The sequence below is a fragment of the Prionailurus bengalensis genome, chromosome B4, assembly GCF_016509475.1.
Source record: "Prionailurus bengalensis isolate Pbe53 chromosome B4, Fcat_Pben_1.1_paternal_pri, whole genome shotgun sequence".
Taxonomy (NCBI): domain Eukaryota; kingdom Metazoa; phylum Chordata; class Mammalia; order Carnivora; family Felidae; genus Prionailurus; species Prionailurus bengalensis.
This window is the reverse complement of record NC_057358.1, coordinates 24799173-24819794: the sequence shown is the minus strand read 5'-3', so window position 1 is coordinate 24819794 and position 20622 is coordinate 24799173. Positions and strand designations below refer to the sequence as shown.

Here is a 20622-nt window from a genome sequence, read left to right as displayed (position 1 = left end):
AAAGTATGAACTATTTAATAAGTAGCAATGGAACAACTCTATATAGAAACCAAAGAAATGAGATAGATCTTTATTATATACACATAATAAATTCCACACAGATTAAGGATTTAATGTGTAAAGTTCATCTTTAAAGTTATTAGAAGAAAAATAGGACTGCTGCATTACACAACTCCAGGGGTCACCATTCATGCTGTAATGTATATTAATTAGCGCCCCCTGAAGTTGTGCAGCACATTGGTCTTGTTTATGGTTAAGTGTTAAGGAAAGGATTAGTTAAGCCCCCAAAATAGAATTACAAAAAGAAAATATGGATACATCTCTAAGTTTAGGCTGCAACAACTAAATGCTATAAACTGGGTGGACAGTAACTTACTTCTCATAATTCTAGAAGATGGGAAGTCCAAGACCAACATGCCATAGAGTGTGGTTCTTGGTGAGGACCTCCTACCTGGCTTGAAGGTGGCTCTCTTTTTGCTGTATCCTCACATGTCTTTTCCTTGATGTGATATATGTTCCTTGAGAAAGAGAGAGAGAGAGATCTCTTTCTCTTCATCTTCATATCAGGGCACTGATCTCATCAAGAGAGTCCCAGCCTAATCTAAACCTAATTACTTCCCCAAATGTCCCACCTCCAAATAGTGTAACACTGAAGAAAAGAGTGTCATTATATTAATTTGGGGTGGTGGATATAAACATTCAATACATAACCATACATTTGACTACATTCAAACTGAAAACTTTGGTATGAAAGAAGATACATAAATAAAATTAAAGCATGTTATAGATTTGGAGAGAGTACTTGAACACATGTGTTGAGTGATACAGTCTCCAAATCCATCTTTCTTCTCCTTTCTCTCTGTGGATATTATAAAAAGCCAAAAATTCAATGTCCTTGACTCTCGTACAGCTAAAGGTATCCATGTGTCACTGGTCTGGTTTATGTATATAATAGACGTTGCTCAATAGTGCTTCTTTGAAGGTTTGAAAAAAAATTTTTTAAATGTTTATTTTTGAGAGAGAGAGAGAGAGACAGAGTGTGAGCGAGGGAGGTGCAGAGAGAGAGGGAGACACAGAATCCAAAGCAGACTCCAGGCTCTGAGCTGTCAGCACAGAGCCTGATGTGGGGCTCAAACTCATGGACCATGAGATCATGACCTGAGCTGAAGCTAGACACTTAACTGACTGAGCCACCCAGGCACCCCCAAAGGTTTTTAATGGGTAAAGATTTAGCTGGAGCGCTCCTTTGCCCTTTTTAGCCTTTGCCTTTTATCCTCATCTGTCTTCTTCCTGAAATGTTGTTGAAATAGATTGAAGTATAGCAGCTATCTTGTCCCAGGTGATGCAAGCCATGTACCAAGGAGGTGAAAGTCAGGACAGAGAGGAGCCTGGATCCTTGGTAACATCATGAACACCTCCACCAGCCTTGTATGGTCTGTGCAAAATCTCCCAATCCAAGAAAAATATAAATATGTCTTTCTGTAGGGTTTTGGTGCTTGAAGCAAAATGGAATTTCTATTTTTTTTTTTTACTTATTTATTTTGAGAGAGAGAAAGAGAGAGAGAGGGAGAGAATCCCCTACATGAGTAGAGGAGGGGCAGAGAGAGAGGGCGAGACAGAATCCCAAACAGGCTTCAGACTCTGAGCTGTAAGCACAGAGCCTGATGCAGGGCTCAAACTCACAAGCCATGAGATCATGACCCGAGCCTAAGTTGAAGGCTTAACTGACTGAGCCACCTAGGTACTCCATAGGCAAAAAACCTTTTGTACAGAATAAAGAATTCTTACAGTTAATTGAAGGACAAAGGACAAAAACTCAAAAGAAAAATGGGTAAGGGAAAAGACTGGCACATAGCAGAAGAGGAGAAATAAAAGGCCAAAAACACAAATGAGAAAATAATCTCTATAGCAGAGAAATGCAAATTAAAACAACAATGAAAAACTATTTTTTATTTATCAGTCCTGCTAATGATCTTATGTCTGATAATATAAAATGCTGGTGAGAATATGAACATATGGAACTCTCATACACTCCTAATGAGAATGTAAATTGATATACCCTACTGGAGACCAATTTGGTATTTTCTATAAAAAATGAAAATATGCATACCTAATAATGAAGCAATTTCCTTTTCTAGCATAAACTCTAGAAAACTTTCACCCATGTGTGCATGGAGTCAGGTATAAGGATATTCATGAGAGAGCAATTTGTAGTATTAAACAGTTTGAAACAGCCAAAGTACCTTCAAATGGAGAATACATAGTGAAATATGGAACATTGGAACAATGAAATACTGTATAGCAATAAAAAGAAATAGACTATATTAGACCATAGAAGTCTCAAGAATATAATGTTAAGTGAAAAAAAAATCAATTGTTAGAATATATAAAACACACAAAATAGAATTATAAATTATACCAACTTAGCATGTAAAGTTATTGTTCAATAAAAAGAGAAACACTAAATTCATGCTAGTGATTACCTTGGTGGGTAGAGGGACTAGTTATGGTGCATAAAAGGTCAACTTTTTATCCAAATATTTTATTTCCCTTTAAAAAACAAATATGAAAAATGAAATAATTTTTTATGTTTTATAGAATTTTACCCAATTGCCCTACATTGTTTACTGAATAATACATCTTTCCCCCCAGATTTGAAAGGCCTCCTTTTAAAATACTAGTTCCCAGGGGTGTCTAGTATTTGGCTCAGGTCATGATCTTGCAGTATGTGAGTTCAAGCCCTACATTGGGCTCTGTACTGATGACTCAGAGACTGAAGCCTGTTTCAGATTCCGTGTCTCCCTCTCTCTCTCTCTGCCCCTCCCCTGCTTGCACTCTGTCTCTGTCTCTCTCTCAAAAATAAAATAAACATTAAAAATAAAATAGAATACTAGTTCCGACAACTCAACAAGAAAAAACAATCAGACTTTAATATGGGCAAAAGACTTGAATAGACATTTCTCTAAAAAAGATGCAAATGGCCAGTAAACACATTAAGTGATGCTTAACATCACTATCTCATCAGGGAAATGCATATCAGTTTTTCTTGGTTTATTTTTAGATTCTCCATTTCTTTTTTAAAAAATTAACACTGTTTTTTAAAGTTTATTTTATTTATTTTGAATGAGAGAGTGAGCAGGGGAGGGGCAGAGAGAGAGGGAGAGAGAGTCCCAAGCAGGCTCCATGCTGCCAGGGCAGAGCCCTACATGGGGGGCCCCGAGATCATGACCTGAGCTGAAACCAAGAGTTGGATGCTCAACCACCTGAGCCACCCAGGGACCCTGATTTTCTATTTCTTTATTGATTTTTTTCATCTTGTTCACACAGTGCTTTCTTGACTTTCTCCACATCTTTTTTTTTAGTTCTTTGCGTAGTTTTAAGGGTGCTCAGTCAGTTCAGCATCTAACTCTTGACTTCTGCTCAGGTCATGATCCCAGGGTTGTAGAATTGGATTGAGCCTCTCTCGTTGGGGTCTGTGCTGAGCCTGGAGTCTGCTTGAGATTCTCTCTCACTCTCCCTCTGCCTCTCTCCTCTGCTTGTGCTCTCTCTGTCTAAAATAAAAAATCCATCGGTTGTTTTAAAGTCTGTCTAATGTATTTGCCATTAATTAGATCTTTATGAGTGACATTTGCTATTTTGGTTTGATTGAATGGGCCATATTTCCTGTTCCTTGTATGTCTTGTGATTTTGTTGTTGTTTTTTTTATTTTTTTTATTATTTTTATTTTTTTATTTTTGGGACAGAGAGAGACAGAGCATGAACGGGGGAGGGGCAGAGAGAGAGGGAGACACAGAATCGGAAACAGGCTCCAGGCTCTGAGCCATCAGCCCAGAGCCCGACGCGGGGCTCGAACCCATGGACCGCGAGATCGTGACCTGGCTGAAGTCGTACGCTTAACCGACTGCGCCACCCAGGCGCCCCTGTTGTTGTTTTTGAATACTGGGTATTTGAATCTAATAATGTGATAACTCTGGATATCAGATTCTCCCTTGTCTCCTGGATTTCCTGATTTTTGTTATTGTTTTTTGTTTACTGTCATTGTTTGTTGATTGTTGTAGGGTGCCTCTGTGCTGAGGATGAGCCTGTGGTATGAATTAAATGTCTTCTCAGATCTTCTCTGAGCCTTTCTCTGGACATGTGGTCACCTCTAATTTTTCTTATATTTGCAGTTGTTTTTCAATGTCATAATGTTTAATATCTGGCTCTGGAAAGGGGATAAAAAAAACTGAAAATGAAGTGGAGGGTAGGGTGCTAGTCCTTTAAAGTCTCTGGTAATAACTTCAAACAATGGGGAGGGGCTTGCAACCATTGAGAGAGGTGCTACACTTCTCTGATCAAATCAGAGAAGAGATTAGAGATCTCCTAATCCCTGTATTTGGAGGAGAGGGTTTTTTTTTGCCCATTCTGACACCCACAAGCTGCTCTAGGAATACCTACACATCTGTCTGCCTGCCATGTGGCAGGAGGTGGGGGATGGGTAGCTGCTAATGTGCTAAGGGCTGAAAATGACCAAAAGTAACTGCAATTTTCCTTCACATTTTTTTCAGGAAGTTGCAAACTGTCAATAGACTCTAGAATAGTTACATCAGGCATATTCTGCCAGTGCAGTTGTTGCCTACTTACGTGGGGAGGCAGATTCCTGGTACTTCCTACTCTACCATCTCCCCAGAATCCTCTCGTGAACACTCACTTTTAAACTGATGGTGTGCTGGGGCGCCTGGGTGGCTCATTCGGTAAGTTTCTGACTTCAGGTCAGGTCATGATCTCACGGTTTGTGGCTTCAAGCCCTGTGTCAGGCTCTGTGCTGACAACCCAGAGCCTGGAGCCTGCTTGGGATTCTGTCTCCCTGTCTCTCTCTCTGCTCCTCCCCCACCCACGCTCTGTCTCTTTTTCAAAAATAAATAAACATTAAAAAAAAAAAAAAAAAAACCTGGTGGTGTGCTGAGTAGTTTATGGTAATTTTATTTACTACTCTCAAAATACAGAAATTAGCAAGGTTTATACAACTTCCCCAGAGTCTCACAGCTGGTGGATGGTCAAGGTTGTATTTAAAAAAATTTTTTTTAAATGTTTATTCATTTTTTTAAATGTTTATTCATTTTGAGCACATGCAGGGAAGGGGTAGAGAGAGAGGGAGACACAGAATTGGAAGCAGGCTCCAGGCTCTGAGCTGTCAGCACAGACTCCGACATGGGGCTTGAACCCACAAACCGTGAGATCGTGACCTGAGCCGTAGTTGGATGCTTAACCAACTGAGCCACCCAGATGCTCCAGTTAAGGTTATATTTAAAACAAACGAAGGAAGGTACTTCCAAAACAGCAGAATATGAACCTTCAAAACCTGCTCCTACATAAAAGCAATGAGAACACCAGCAAAACTTTAAAAAAATAACTTTTACCTAAACTATGGAAATTATAACTATTAAAAATTAACACTGGGAGGCGTCCATCTTCAGCTCAGGTCATGATCTCTTGGTTTGAGTTCAAGCTCCACATCAGGCTCTGTGCTGACAGCTCAGAGCCTGGAGTCTGCTTCGGATTCTGTGTCTCCCTCTCTCTCTGCCCCACCCCAGCTTGCACTCTGTCTCTCTCTTGTCTCTCAAAAATGAATAAATGTTAAAAAAAAATTTTTTTTTAATTAACTCTGGAAATCAAGGAGCATTGATTCAGGAAAACAGCTGAATCCAAGTAAGAACAGCAAGCTTTGTAGTGTTTGAACTTGTCTTCTTTACACTCCTCTCTTTCTGGCTCTGCAGTAGACTTGAAAAGGAACTGTCTTACAGTCATAGTTCTTTGAAAAGCATCATCCTAGCAGCCTCTTGAGGGGGAAGAACAGGTGGGGAAAGTCCCCGAAAGTCTGATCCCCAGAGAATTATCACTATTTGACCTTGCTGGCAGCTCCCTGGAAAAACCCCATTCTCAGGGCTTATCTTTCACTTGACTTGGAACTCACTGGCACCAACAATCCTAGCCTCAAGTCATTTATCAAACACCAATCAGTTGTGGAGTTTGGGTTTTTTTTGTTTGTTTGTTTGTTTGTTTGTTTGTTTTAATGTTTATTTTTGAGAGACAGAGAGAGAGAATGCCATTGCAATGGCTGTGGCAGCAATAACATTTGGGGCAAATAAAAGGTTAAATCAAAAACATAAAAGGAAAATCTGGAGAATGAAATGTCCAGAGAGAGTTTTGAAAAGCAGCAACATGTATTTTTGGAAATCTAATTTTTGTTAATGTTTATTTATCTTTGAGAGAGAGAACGCGAGTCAGGGAGGGGCAGAGAGAGGGAGACACAAAATCTGAAGGAGACTGCAGGCTCTGAGCTGTCAGCACAGAGCGTGACATGGGGCTCAAACCCACAAACTGTGAGATCATGACCTGAGCCCAAGTCTGACGCCTAACTGACTGAGCCACCCAGGTGCTCCTATTTTTGGAAATCTAGAATACCACAAATATATGCAGAGTTGTGCATGTACCCAGGAGACACTGAGACACTGCGTAGATACTTCGGTGGCCACAAATGACAAAGAATACAGACATTACAGAATTAGCTCAGAAAAATTATTAAACCAAAAACCAAATGACAACAACAAACAGGAACAGCATCAAATCCTGGGTAGAAACCCAGATGTTCTTGCACCATGCTGCACATGGTAGTCTTGGATAGCACCCACGGCTACATGTATATGTATTGCAAAATTTTTCCCAGTTGTAGTGAACACTTTTAGCTATTATTTTCTTTGATTACTACTTTCTCTGGAAGAGAGATCACCAATCTCAGGGTGTTCAAATAATTATGCTAATAGCTGTTTGGACATGTCCCCATTGCCAAAGCTAATGATTGGAAAGAAGAGCCAATTCCAGTTGGACTACTCAGATTTTCTTTTTGAGGAATATGAGTTTGGAACTTAGGGATTTGAACTGAGGATGGGATTCTGGAATGGTGGAGATGAAAAACTTGGGTGCCCAAATTTGCCATGCTTTCCACCATTTAGAAAGGGTAGCAAAAGCAAAACAAAACAAAACAAAACCTTTGCAAAGAAAACAGGATGCTAAATGAGAATGCTGCATGGGTTCCTGATGGCCTTCTAAATGACTGATTGCATTTGTAGTTTTGAGTTCTGTGAGTGAGCCTGATTTTTCATAATGAAAATATTTTCTTCTTGGGGCGCCTGGGTGGCTCAGTCGGTTGAGCGTCCGACTTCGGCTCAGGTCATGATCACGCAGTCTGTGAGTTTGAGCCCCGTGTCGGGCTCGTTGCGGACAGCTCAGAGTGTAGAGCCTGCTTCTGATTCTCTCTCCCTCTGTCTCTCTGCCCCTCTCCCATTCATGCTCTGTCTCTCTCCCTGTCAGAAATAAATACACATTAAAAAAATATTTTCTTGGGGCGCCTGGGTGGCGCAGTCGGTTTAGCGTCCGACTTCAGCCAGGTCACGATCTCGCGGTCCGTGAGTTCGAGCCCCGCATCAGGCTCTGGGCTGATGGCTCGAGCCTGGACCCTGTTTCTGATTCTGTGTCTCCCTCTCTCTCTGCCCCTCCCCCGTTCATGCTCTGTCTCTCTCTGTCCCAAAAATAAATAAAAAACGTTGAAAAAAAAATTTTTCTTCTTTTTCCATTTTCCCCTTTTGTCTTTTTCCTTCTTATGCTACCTTGGGTTTTGTTTTCTGTAACTTCCAACTAAGGAAATCTAACTTTACATGGGTTGTCATCTGTCTTTAGAACTTTTAAATTATTATTTTGTTCATTTGTCAGGGAAAGAGAAATTCCCCTAGGTATTTCCAACACTACGGGATTTATAAAAACGTTGGAAGGGTTGGAGGGACAAAGTTCAGGGTAGGGCCATTACTAGCTAGTTCACTGCGAAGTTCAAAGAATGAGATACTTGTTATTGCTGGTGAGGTCAACTGTTCCCAAAACAGTTCTGATTGTCACAAATGCCTGCAGCATCTTATTGAGGTGGAAAATGGGAGGTGGAGGAGGATGTGTTGATTCAGCAGCTTCCAAAATTATCAAGTGATTAATTCATTCAAGCCATGCTAGAAATATCGCAGCTTCTGGAAAAGAAGAAAAAACAACATGAGATTTCACTTAAAAACTATATTTTTTCCGGTAGGACTCCAGACAACTTTGCATTTTTAGCCACTGTTAATTTTTAATTATTTCACGATAACAGCTTGTTCCCCACTAAAACAACATTGGCATTTTGTGATGGCTTGACTTAACGTGTCTGAGGGAGATCTTTCCCCCCCATGTTAAAGGAATAATCACACTTGCTTGAATACTAGCCTATAGGTCTGGCCTGCTACAAATATGACTCTACATTAAAGGATTTCCACAACCAATTATAATAAAATTTGAAGGAGAGTTTACAATTCCTTCTATATCCTGAAATTCTCTTGTCTTCTGTGGGCCTTGCTAAACCGTTTGAACAGATCATTCCATTAACCCTCCTTCTCTGGGGATTCCTGGATGGTATCGTTAATTTGACAAGAAGCAAAGAGAGGTAATAATTGAGGGTTGAAGACTCCTAGAATGTCAGTTAATCCTAGAATGTCCTGTAACGGACTAAATTGTGTCCCCTGCAAAATTCATATCATATATTGAAGTCAAAACCTCAAGTACCTTAGAGTCTGAATATATTTGGAGATGGGCCTTTAAATAGGTAATTAAGGTGAAATGAGGTCAGAGGACATGACCCTAATCTGACATGACTGGTGTCCTTATCAAAAGACAACATTAGGATATAGACACCAGGGAAAAGGCCCTATATGAGGACATAGAAGATGACCATCTACAAGCTAAGGAGAGGGGCTTTCGGAGAAACCACACCTGCTGACACTTTGATTTCTTGCCTCCAGAACTTTGAGAAAATAAAATTCTGTTGTTTAAGCCACTCAATGTGTGGTATTTTGTTTTGGTAGCCTGAGCAGACTAATACATCCTCCCCCCTTCTTTTTGGTAGAGAACATGATCATGTCACATAGTGGTGGTGGATGAGGACAGCAGGGAATTGGGGGGAGGACCCTGGTTGCCTTGACTCCTTGTTTCTTTCCATTATACCACATTTCTAGTCTATATTCTGGTTTGTTGACCACACACTTCCAATTTAGTATCCTGAGATACAATATAGTGCATTAACTTTTCAGAAGTCTGAGATTCATTAGGTATGCAGTGTCACTTGTGTCCCAGATAACAAGGGAAGCAATCTTGTACCCAGATAGTCAAAATTATTATTTCCTGGGACACCCCTAATCCTTCTGAACTAAGGTCTTTATGATCATCAGCAATCTGCTATTTCAAAGTTGAATATATGAAATTTCAATTTATCCCCATGCACATGTGCAGAATTTGCAGTTACAAACTGTTTTCCATTACCAAAATGATTATCTTGACTAGATATCCATGATTTTCTGCTTGAGCCTCAGTATACATCATTTAGTTTAATAGAAACACTTTTATTCTTTATTCTGTTGGGATTTCTTTGGGAGACATTTCATTTTAATTTATTTGAACAAAACCCACAGAAAAATGCTAAATCAGTAAATTGTTTAAAGGTGCACATTTTGGGAGAGCAGCTGGACTCGAAAGGTTTCATGATGTTCATAATTTAGCGTCACCATGTCTACTTGCAATTTTTAATGTTAATTCTTGGCTGTTTAGTCACCTTTGTAACTTGGAAAAGAAAGTTGTCTCCTCTTTTTTTGGGGGGGGTTGTATCATTTTTTATCATATCAAAACAAGCAAAAATATGTAATTTTTTCCTTCTTTAATATTTGAAGCAAGGGATTTTTCATCTGCCTGTAGTTTTTCGGGTTAGTTTCAGTTAGATATAATTTAGTTACAATAAAACTCACGGATTTTAAGTGTGCAATTCAATAAAGTTTGAGAAGTGCATTTAGTCATGTAAGCCTCACTACAATCATGATCTAGGACATTTCCATCACCTCTAAAAGTTTACTTGTGTCTGTTTGGAATCTGGTCTCTGGCAAAGCTTGATCTGATTTCTGTCACTGGAGCTTTGCCATTTTTAAAATTTCATATAAATGGAATAGTACAACATGTAGTCATATGTGTATCTGTTTTCTTTAAAAAAATTTTTTTTAAATGCTTATTTACTTTGAGGGAGAGAGCAAGTGTGTGTATGAGAGGGGGAGGGGCAGAGAGAGAAAAATAATCCCCAGCAGGCTCCCCTATTCGGAGCTCGATCCCATGAACCACAAGACCATGACCTGAGCCAAGATCAAGGTGACGCCCAACCTACTGGGCCACCCAGGCGCCCCTGTGTCTGTCTTCTTTTGCTTAGCAAATTGCATTTGAGATCCATCCGTGATTTTGTGTTACGCTACATTACGTTACATTACGTTACATTTTGTTGCTGAATAGTATTCTATTGTTTGTTTATCCATAGCTGTTTGAAGGACATTTGAGTCATTCCCAGCTTTTATACAGCTACCATAAACATTCACATCGTGGTTCTTGTGTGAACATAAATTTTCATTTCTCTTGGGTAGATAACTACGAGTAGGATTATGAGGTTATATACTAGGTATATGTTGGCTTTATAAGAAAGTGCTACACTGCTTTCCAAAGTGGCTGTAGCAGTTTGCAGCCAATAACATATGACAGTCCAATTACTCTACATTCTCACTAGCACTTGCTTTTGTCAGGATTTTTTTTTTTTTAATGTTTGTTCGTTTATTTATTTATTTAGAGACTGGGGAGGGACAGAGAGGAGACAGAATTCCAAAAAGGCCCCACTCTGTTAGTGAGGAGCCTGATGTTGGGTTCCATCTCACAAACTGAGATCCTGACCTGAGCCCAAATCACTAGTTAGATGCTCAACCAAGTAAGCCACCCAGGCCCCTCAGGATTTTTTTTTTTTTTTTTAATTTTAGCTATTCTAATGGGTGTGTAGTGTAGTCTTTTAAAATTTATACTCCAGCCAGGTGGAATGGAGTATTATCTTATGGCTTTAATTTTCATTTACTTGATGGATAATGAGTTGCATACCTTTTTACCATATATTTATTGGCCATTTGTGAAATGTAGTTGTCTTCTTTTGTCCATTTTTTATTGGCTTGTCTTTTTTTAAATTGACTTGGGGGAATTTTTAGAAGTTATATTCTCGGTATGAGTCCTTTGTCAAACGTTTATGTTGTGGCTTATCTTTTCACTTTCTTCAAAAAAAATTTTTTTAAATGTTTGTTCATTTTTGAGGGAGGGAGGGAGGGAGAAATAGAACATCAGCAGGGGAGGGGCAGAGAGAGAGGGAGACATAGAATCTGAAGCAAGCCCCAGGCTCTGAGCTGTCAACACAGAGTCTGATGTGGGGCTTGAACCCACAAACTGTGGGATCATGAACTGAGCTGAAGTCGGACATTCAACCGACTGAGCCACTTAGGCACCCCTTCACTTTCTTAATACTATTTTTTTAATGAGCAGAGTGTTTTAACTTTAATGATGGCTATAGTAGGCTGATTAATGGACTTCCATAGATGTCTGTGTCCTAATCCCTGGAAACTATGAGTATGTTACCTCACATGGCAAAGGGGACTTTGCAAACATAATCAGGTTAAGGATCTTGAGCTGGGAAGATGATCCTAGATTACCCATACCCTGGGATGTATGTAGTCACAGGGTCCTTATAAGAGGATGATTGTCAGAGTCCAAAAGGAGGAGATCTTTCTATAGAAGCAAAGTCAGAGGGAGATTTGATGATGCTTTTTTCTGAGTTGAAGATTGAAGAAGGGACCATGAGCCAAGGAATGCAGGTAGCTTCTAGACGTGGAAAAGGCAAGGAAATGTATTCTCTGGAGTCTCCAAAAGGAACAAAGCCCCATTAACACCTTAATTTTAGTTGACTGTGACTTTGACCTCCAGAGCTACAACGATTATAGATTAGTGTTGCTTTAAGTCACTAAATTTGTTGTAATTTGTTACATAAACATTGGAAATGAATGCAATGGCTTACCTTTTCACTTTATTAAAAAGCAACTTATCAAATTTTTTTCTTTATTTTTTAGTGCTTATTGTATACTGGTTAACATTTGCCTATCCCATGCTTGTGAAGTTATTCTATGTTTTCTTTCAGAAGCTTTATTGCATTACCTTTTACATTTGGACCTATGATATATCCTGAATAAATTTTGGAGTATGGTGTGAAGTAGGATCAATGTTCATTAAAAAAAAAATACCCCACAAATATCCAATGGCTCTAGCACAGGTACTGGGAAAATAGAATTCTTTCCCTCCTTGAATTGCATTGGCATTTTTGTCATTAATCCACTTTCTGTATATGTTGGTATCTGTTCCAAAGAGTTGTCTATTCTTACATCAAGCCCACACTGTCTTAATTTCTGTAGCTTTATAGTAAAACTTGAAATTTGGTAGTATGATTCTTCTACTTTCATTTTGTCTTGGCTATACTTGGGTCTTTGCATTTCTAGATAGATTTTAGAATCACCTTGTCAATTTTTACAAAGCTGTTAGGATTTTGAATAGGGTTGTACAAGGTAAGCTGTTCTGGCACAGAAATTTAGATCCTTTACTTCTGCTAAATTTTATTCTATTGAATCTTTGCATATATATTTTTTCTGGCTTATCTGTTAATAACTGTGACTTTGTAATATTTATAACTTAATGTAAATTTATGATAGTAACATGCTTATGGTATAGAGTCATGTTTGCTTAGTTTAGTGGAGGGAAAAACGGTTTTCAAACTGTGGGTCATGAAATCAATTAGGGGTCCTTGTATCATATTTAGTTTTATAAAACTTTTAATTTTGTTTTAAAATTTATTTTTCATTTTATTTTATTAAAATTTTTTTATTTTTTAATTTTTTGAATTTTTTATAAAGCCAATGATAACCAAGGAAATTTCAGTATTTCTTTTTTTTTTTTTTTAATGTTTATTTATTTTTGACAGAGAGAGAGAGAGAGAGAGAGAGCCCATGGGCAGGGGAGGGGCAGAGAGCAAGAGGGAGACACAGAAACAGAAACAGGCTCCAGGCTCTGAGCTGTATGCACAGAGCCCGATGGGGGGCTGGAACTCACAGACTGAGAGATCATGACCTGAGCCGAAGTCAGGCGCTCAACCTACTGAGCCACCCAGGCGTCCCTGTTAAAATCTCTTCACCTTTGTAAGCTGAAATTTCCGTATTTGGGGGGCGCCTGTGTGGCTTAGTTGGTTAAGTGCCAGACTCTTGATTTAAGCTCAAGTCATGATCTCACTGTTTGTGGGTTCGAGGTTCACATCGGGCTCTGCACTGACAGTGCCAGCCTGCTTGAGATTCTTTCTTTCTCTCTCTGCCCCTCTCCTCTTCAAAAATAAATAAGCATTAAAAAAAAGAATATATCACCTTTCAGTAGCTTGTATAAAATATCTGGATTAATGAAATTATTAAAGAAAGACTATTATGTCTATTATAGATAATTATGGAGAGTAAGCCATTTATTGATTTATCGACCTGGGAATCTTCGATTGGGAATCTGGTGGCTGGGAGTAGTCCTCTCTTTCACGTAGGAGACTTAAGTTTTTCCTTTTACAGGTTGGACATTTTATGGCCCTTAGTAAAGATAATATTCAATAAATACCTATTGATGGGCCAATTTTTAAAAATTTAATGGAGTCATGTTATTATTCCTATAGTTGTTGTGATTGGGAATGACCTAGTGGAGAGCTGAAAATTGGAGTTTTGTATGATCTTTAAATTAGTTTCCTCTTTGGCCTTTGACAACACTTTGGACAACTCATTTAAATCAAAAGCTTTTTCTTGTTGAAATGAAAAGCTTGAAATACAGGGCCTTTTACACTATTACAAAGCAGTTGATAAAGATAACAAAATGATTTTACCCAACGTAGAAACGCTTCCGTAACTTCAAAAATGTAGGGAGATACTTCCAATGAAGAGGCAGAGGAAAAGCGATTGGCACAGGATACTGTTGAAATTATGTGTATTTATTTATTTAAAAATTTTTTTCATGTTTATTTGTTTTTGACAGAGAGGGAGAGAGACAGAGCATGAGCGGGGGAGGGGCAGAGAAAGGGAGACACGGAATCTGAAATAGGCTCCAGGCTCTGAGCTGCCAGCACAGAGCCCGACGCGGGGCTCGAACTCACAGACCTCGAGATCATGACCTGAGCCGAAGTCGGACGCTCAACCGACTGAGTCACCCAGGCGCCCCATGTGTATTTATTTTTATTTTTTATTTTTATTTATTTTTTTATTAAAAAAATTTTTTTTTCAACATTTATTTATTTTTGGGACAGAGAGAGACAGAGCATGAACGGGGGAGGGGCAGAGGGAGAGGGAGACACAGAATCGGAAACAGGCTCCAGGATCTGAGCCATCAGCCCAGAGCCTGACGCGCGGCTCGAACTCACGGACCGCGAGATCGTGACCTGGCTGAAGTCAGACGCTTAACCGACTGCGCCACCTAGGCGCCCCATGTGTATTTATTTTTAAATTGTGAGTCTTTACAGTACGGAGTATACTTGTTTAACTCATACCCCCAATGTTTAGTACATTGCTTGGTGCAGCGCTGTCGATTAATAAATGCTCGCTAAATTTTGGAGGAAGGTTAGAAAGTAAAGCCAGAGTCGCCTTATATCTGAAAAAAAAAAAAAGGAAGTAAAGATTTGGCTTTCTTCATATTCTAACCCTTTTTAATCCTATATCAGAACTGGTGTCTCTGGTTCACTAACATTTCTTTTTTTTTTTTTTTTAATTTTTTTTTTTTCAACGTTTATTTATTTTTTGGGACAGAGAGAGACAGAGCATGAATGGGCGAGGGGCAGAGAGAGAGGGAGACAGAATCGGAAACAGGCTCCAGGCTCTGAGCCATCAGCCCAGAGCCTGACGCGGGGCTCGAACTCACGGACCGCGAGATCGTGACCTGGCTGAAGTCGGACGCTTAACCGACTGCGCCACCCAGGCGCCCCACTAACATTTCTTAATCAACAAAATTCTGCCAACTTTCGCAGCTTTCTTGAGGAAAGGATTTTATTTTCTAGAATCACCCTGTGGCGCCCTCTGCCGGAGTTGTCAGGAAACTTTGCACTTAAGTCCCTTCCCTGGGTTTTCATTTACGTTCCTCCCCGTTCTTTTTTCGGAGGCTCCCCTACACGCATGCGCTTTTGGTGAAGCGCTTAGGCTGTGACAGACTACAATTCCCAGAAGACCATGCCAAAGAAAAAAAAATCTCGTGGTCGCGGGGAGGAGGAGGGAAAGACAGGAAGGCTCGCGAGAGAACGTGTTTGAGGCGGCTGCGCGAAGTGGGTGGAGCGGGGTGGAGAGAGTGAGGAGGAAGAGGAGGAGGTGCCGTCCCACAATACCAGGCGGGAGGGCGGTAGGCGGTTTGTATCCGGGCTGTGAGGTGCTCGGCGCCTCCGCGGACCTAGCTGCCTCTGTCTCTTTAACGCGAGAGGAAGCGATGCAGAGGGGTGGAAAATGGCAGAGCTGCAGATGTTACTAGAGGAGGAGATCCCGTCTGGCAAGAGGGCGCTGATAGAGAGTTACCAGAATCTGACCCGGGTGGCGGACTACTGTGAAAACAACTACATACAGGTGAGGAGCGCGGGCGGGCGGACGGGCGCTGGCCGGCCGGGCCGAGGATCCGCCGCCTGTCGCCCGAGTGACCAGTCCACTGGGCGGGGTGGGGAACTGCCCTAACCTCAGCGGCTGCCTCAGCCTCAACCCCAACCCCAACCCCAACCCCAGCCCCCAGCCGGGGAGAGCCAGTGGCCAGGCTGTGGGAGTCGGGCTGAGATACAGGAAGTGGCTGTGGTGGTTGAAACCGATAGAAGGGGAGAGAGAAAATGGGCGAGGGAGCCCGGAGCTCGCCGCCGCCGCAGCCCGGCGTCCCCCTGCTGTCCGCCTCTTTTCGGGCTGGGCCCCCCGGGTCGCGCTGCCCCCCCCCCCCCCCCCCCCTTCGGCAGCCTTCTATTCGCCGGGCTTCTGTCCGGGAGAGCCAGCTGCCTCTCCGTCCGAAGAGGGGTCTAGGACGGAGAGAGAGGAAAGGGCAGGGACGAGGCGCGGGGAGGAGCAGCAGAAGGGGGAGGAAAAGCGGGGTGTGTGTCGGGGGAGGGCGGGGTGGGGGCGATTATGTCAGTTTAACCCAGAGGGTGTGTCTTTTATTTATTTATTTTTTAAAAAATTTGTCATGAGTCACATTACACAGACCTCCCCGAGGAGAGGAGGAAACGGGTGGGAAGTGAGGGAAGGCGTATAAGAGAAGTTAATCTCAAAATTCCTTTAATTGAAGGTTTGTGAATTTGCCTGGCTGTCCGTTTTCATGTCGGGTTTTCCCCCCTCTCCTCATTTTCACTTCCATCCCACTATAAGGTATTCTAGAGGTTGTTATGATTGTCGTTATTATAAAACGTAAATTATTCTTAACTACTTGGAAAAATGTCTTACTCTCTCTTCCCCAAAAGTTCTTGAACTGTTGGCTTTATAAGTAACTTAAAATAGAATGGTGTAACCGCCGGTTGCGTTTTCTGAGGTTTCTCTTTTTCCGACCAAAGTAAATGCACAGAATATGAATCCAAGTGGATTACCGAATATATTTAGTCTTAGAATCGTAATGCAAAGTGTTATTGTAAATTTATTAGGAGATTCTTGGGGTCTTATTTATGACAGATTTTCGTTTGTTTTTATTTTAATGATTGAAAGTGATTTATGTTGTAGTTTGGTTTGTAGATCTTTAAATGGGTAAACCAACAGTTTGCTATAGAAGCAGATAACCAGCAGAGTCCTTTGTATCAATATAATGGCATCAAAAATTCGCTTGCTAGTTTAAGGCATAACCCAAACGTACTTTGAATGATTAGGGTTATTGTAATTCAGAACCAAAGTATTTATAGAAATGCCCCCCATGTGATTATCATTTTTAAGAACCAACAGTTTCTGTGTTGGCAAATGCTTTTATTTTTAGAAGGAGACACTGTTTTCAGGATATTTTGAATAATTCTCAATTTCGGTATTAGTAACATTGTATCTTTAGCAGCACCAGTAGGAATTTATCTCATAAACTTTTTCAAGCTTTTACTTTAGGAGTTATAAATAAACTTGTTGAATGCCCACCATGTCTACTGTATTACTTGCTTTCGTAAACTTTGTAGTTAGTCTTTAAAAAAATCTCTAAAATCTAAAGAAATGCGGATACAGTTTTGAAATAGAAAAGTTATAGTTTATCGATATTAAAATATACAACTTTTATTCAACTTAACCCGAAAAGCCTAAAAATTGAGGTGAATCTCAGTTTGCTGAAGGTTCTAAAGATTTTGAAAGTCAAACGCAAAGCACAGGAAGTTAATTTGCACCGAATCCAGAGAAGTCATTTCTTTGTAGAAGTCGGTAAATAAGTACTTCATAAAGGGGTGGCTACTTTTGTTTTGCATGTTGGGAAATCTGACAAATATATGGTGTGGTAACTGCTATGTGTTGGCAAATACAAACGTGTTTTAACTTGTCTGTTGACTACTGTTTTTTCAGGTAGTTGTGTGCCGTAGGCTTTTATTTTTTAATTTATTTATTTTTCCTCTGTGACCCCTTTCCTCTTCCCCTTCTGTCACCATCACGTAACTCTGAAGCACTTTTTAAACTTCGTTGGTAGTATTGCTAGTTAGATAAGTCGTATTATTTCTTCCAAACTTGCTAGTTCCGTGGTGCCAAGAGCCACTGCTAGTGGCCCCAAGTTGTTTTTGGTGGTCCTAAACTTGATACCAGTGAGGTACCATTGGGGGGGGGGGGGCAGGGATGAAATTCACACGTAGTTAGCAGCCTTGAAACTTTGGGCAGTATGTTGCAGGCTACTAGCTAGCTGCCTTCCTGAGATGCTCAGACAGGGTCAGGCTCGGACAGGCTGAGAAGATGGTGAAGACTGTGGAAGTTGATGTAGTAGCTGTCTTTGTGACATGCTGTGCTGCTAACTTTGGTGCTGTGAATAGGGTACAAATAGTGCTAGACATCCATTTAGGTGTCTTTGGAGATCTTTCCCTTTCTGTGACCCTGATTGGGTTATAACCAGCATCTTATGTAAACATAACCACCTCCCAGAGAAAGTATACACACTCACTTGTGTTTTGAGAATTTTTTTATACCCAAGGTGAGTTAATTTATTGCCTGAGTGTTTTTTATCCTGTTTTTTATCATTTTGTTGTCCTGCAGTTCGGAAGTACAGTTCAGTTCAGGTGAGTGGTTTAGCTGACGAGTTCTTTCGGCTGTAGTGCAGTTGAGCTTAGAGTACTTTATTAGCTCTTTGGGTCCTGTTGACTTTAATTATTAAATTGTTTTATTAATAGCATAACTTCTCAAGAGAGTCCATTATTGTAAAAAGGATGGGCCTTTTGAAATTGCTGTTGGGAAATGATACTCAAAATAGAAAGTGGTTTTTATATAGATATGAAGAAAACTCTTTGCGTTTTTCTGTCTTTGAATTTTTCTGGTGGGTTGTGTCAAGGACAGTCGCTCGTCAACTTGAACACACTTAATTCATCTGGCCATTTCCCTTTGCTCTGTGTTAGGGTCCGTATTGCCTTTGTCATGGGCACTATTAGGGGGAATAGGAAGGTAATAAGCTAAGTGAAAAGGAGTAGAAGCTGCTTAAGGTTTCTCGGCATGCAGATTGCTAGATTGGGTAAGGCCGTAAAAGTCTTCCATACAACTTAATTTGTTAATTTAATTTTTCTGCCTGGAATTCCCCCAACAAGAGCTACATTTGGATTAACAAGTATATTCTAAACTCTGTTGAGTATGAAGGGGATATGATTAGTGAGCTACTTAGTTTTTACCTTGTTTTCCTTTCCACATGAGGTTAACTTATGCTCATTGCTCATGCACATTTGATCTTGGAAGGCAGGTAATTTTTGAGCAGGAATACTTTGGAGTAGGTAAAAGCTAACATTTCTGATACTGCACACTGTATGCTAGTTTAAAAATAATGTCAGTTGCAATAATTCTATGATTCTTTCTTTCTTTCTCAAACAGATGATCAATCTGCAGTTCAGAATCAAATACCTAGCCTAAAGTTCTGTTCTTGTGTTACATAGTGTCTGGAATCAAACCCAGATTTTCTGATTCTGTATCCTAGTTCCTTTTAATGAATACTGACTGAATGGGGTGCTTACCTCAGCAGAGAGGATAAAAAGCTGGTGTGAAGAGGGTAATATAATTGTTTCTATTTATTGAGTACCTATTGTGTCACAGCCTTTACTGGTTGATTTATATTATCTTTTTTAAAAAAATTTTTAATTATTTTAAAAGTTTATTTATTTTGAGAGAGTGAGTACATGAGCGGGGCAGAGAGAGAGAGAGAGAGAGAGAGAGAGAAAGAGAGAGAGAAAAGAATCTCCAGCAGGTTCCTCACTGTCAGCATGGAGCCTGATGCGGAGCTCAAACTCACGAACTGTGAGATCATGACCTGAGTGGAAACCATGAGTCGGACGCTTAACCTACTGAACCACCCTAGTACCCTGATTTGTATTATCTTTAATCCTTATAAAAGCTCTCCATGATAGGCAGTATTCTCTTATAGACGAGGAAATTAGGAGTCAGGAAAGTTAAGTGAGTTTTGTTTGATCATACAGTTAGTAATTGGCTGTCAGGGTTTCTGCCTAACTCTGAGAGACTTCATAGGCTAGGTTCTTTCCATATCACACTGTCTCTAGACTTGAGTGAGTCTAGAACTCAGAGACTAATTCAGAGATGTCATGGGATAAATAGACTCTTGTTGGGCAAACTAGGAACCTAACAACTATTTTCCATTGTTTCTTTTGAGCTCCACGTTGCAAATATAAGAACAGGTGTGTTAATAATTTGGAGGCTTGATTTCATCACCAAAGGATGGTAGCTTTGACACTTGAAGTGTTGAATTATAGGAATCATAGGCTCGCTTTTCATTGAGCTTAGTGGGTCCTTTTCCTTTCTATGCATCCTTGCCTGTTATTTAAATTCTGGTTCAGCTTTGCAATTGTGATAAGAAAATTTGTAGAATAATTAGTAGAAATTAACAAACAAGTCTTGAAAGATTGTGGTTTTTAATGATTTACACACAAACTAGTTTCAGGAGATTGAGATTAGGATTGATTGGAAATGGTAGAATTCTTAGAACTTCACTTTGCATTTTGAGTACAGCAATGGCTAGCAACATTAGAGATACAGGTTGGAAATCTAAATGAATTAAACAGGGTTTTAGTAATAGCGTACAGTGTGGTGACTGTAGTTGATAATACAGTATTTTGCATTTGAAAGTTGCTGAGAGAATAGCTCTTAAAAATTCTCACCACAAGAAAAAAAATTACAGCTTGTGGTGATGGATGTTGCCTAGATTTATTGTGGTGATCATTTCGCAGTATATACAAATATTGAATGATGTACATGTGAAACTGATTTTAGGACATTTATATTTAAAGTAAAACAGAACAGGGCTTTTCATAATTTTGTGCAAGATCCTCAGTTAATTGTTAGATTGAGCTATATCATGCCACAACATGTTTATTTATTTATTAAAAAAATTTTTTTACAACATGTTTATTAATGCTGCTATGAAACAGGATCTGACCTTCTGTATTAGGTCTTAGGAAAGTCCAGTCATAAAGATAGAATATTATATCAGTTTTTAATT

General features: G+C 39.9%; 1 protein-coding gene across 16 annotated transcripts in view; it reads left to right on the top strand.

Annotated features, from left to right (window-relative positions):
• ABI1 (abl interactor 1) overlaps positions 1-20622 on the top strand; it is a 147683-nt gene that overhangs the window by 2907 nt on the left and 124154 nt on the right. For 11 of the 16 annotated variants that reach the window (XM_043564882.1, XM_043564880.1, XM_043564874.1 and 8 more), the window contains exon 1: positions 15300-15563. The exons of 1 other annotated variant lie outside the window; for it this stretch is intronic. In XM_043564882.1, the coding sequence (XP_043420817.1) occupies positions 15447-15563 (117 nt within the window). In that variant the 5' untranslated portion in view covers positions 15300-15446. Of the gene's footprint in view, positions 1-15246; positions 15564-20622 lie in introns of those variants that run through there. 4 more of the 16 variants (XM_043564873.1, XM_043564869.1, XM_043564878.1 and 1 more) reach the window with 4 other exon arrangements.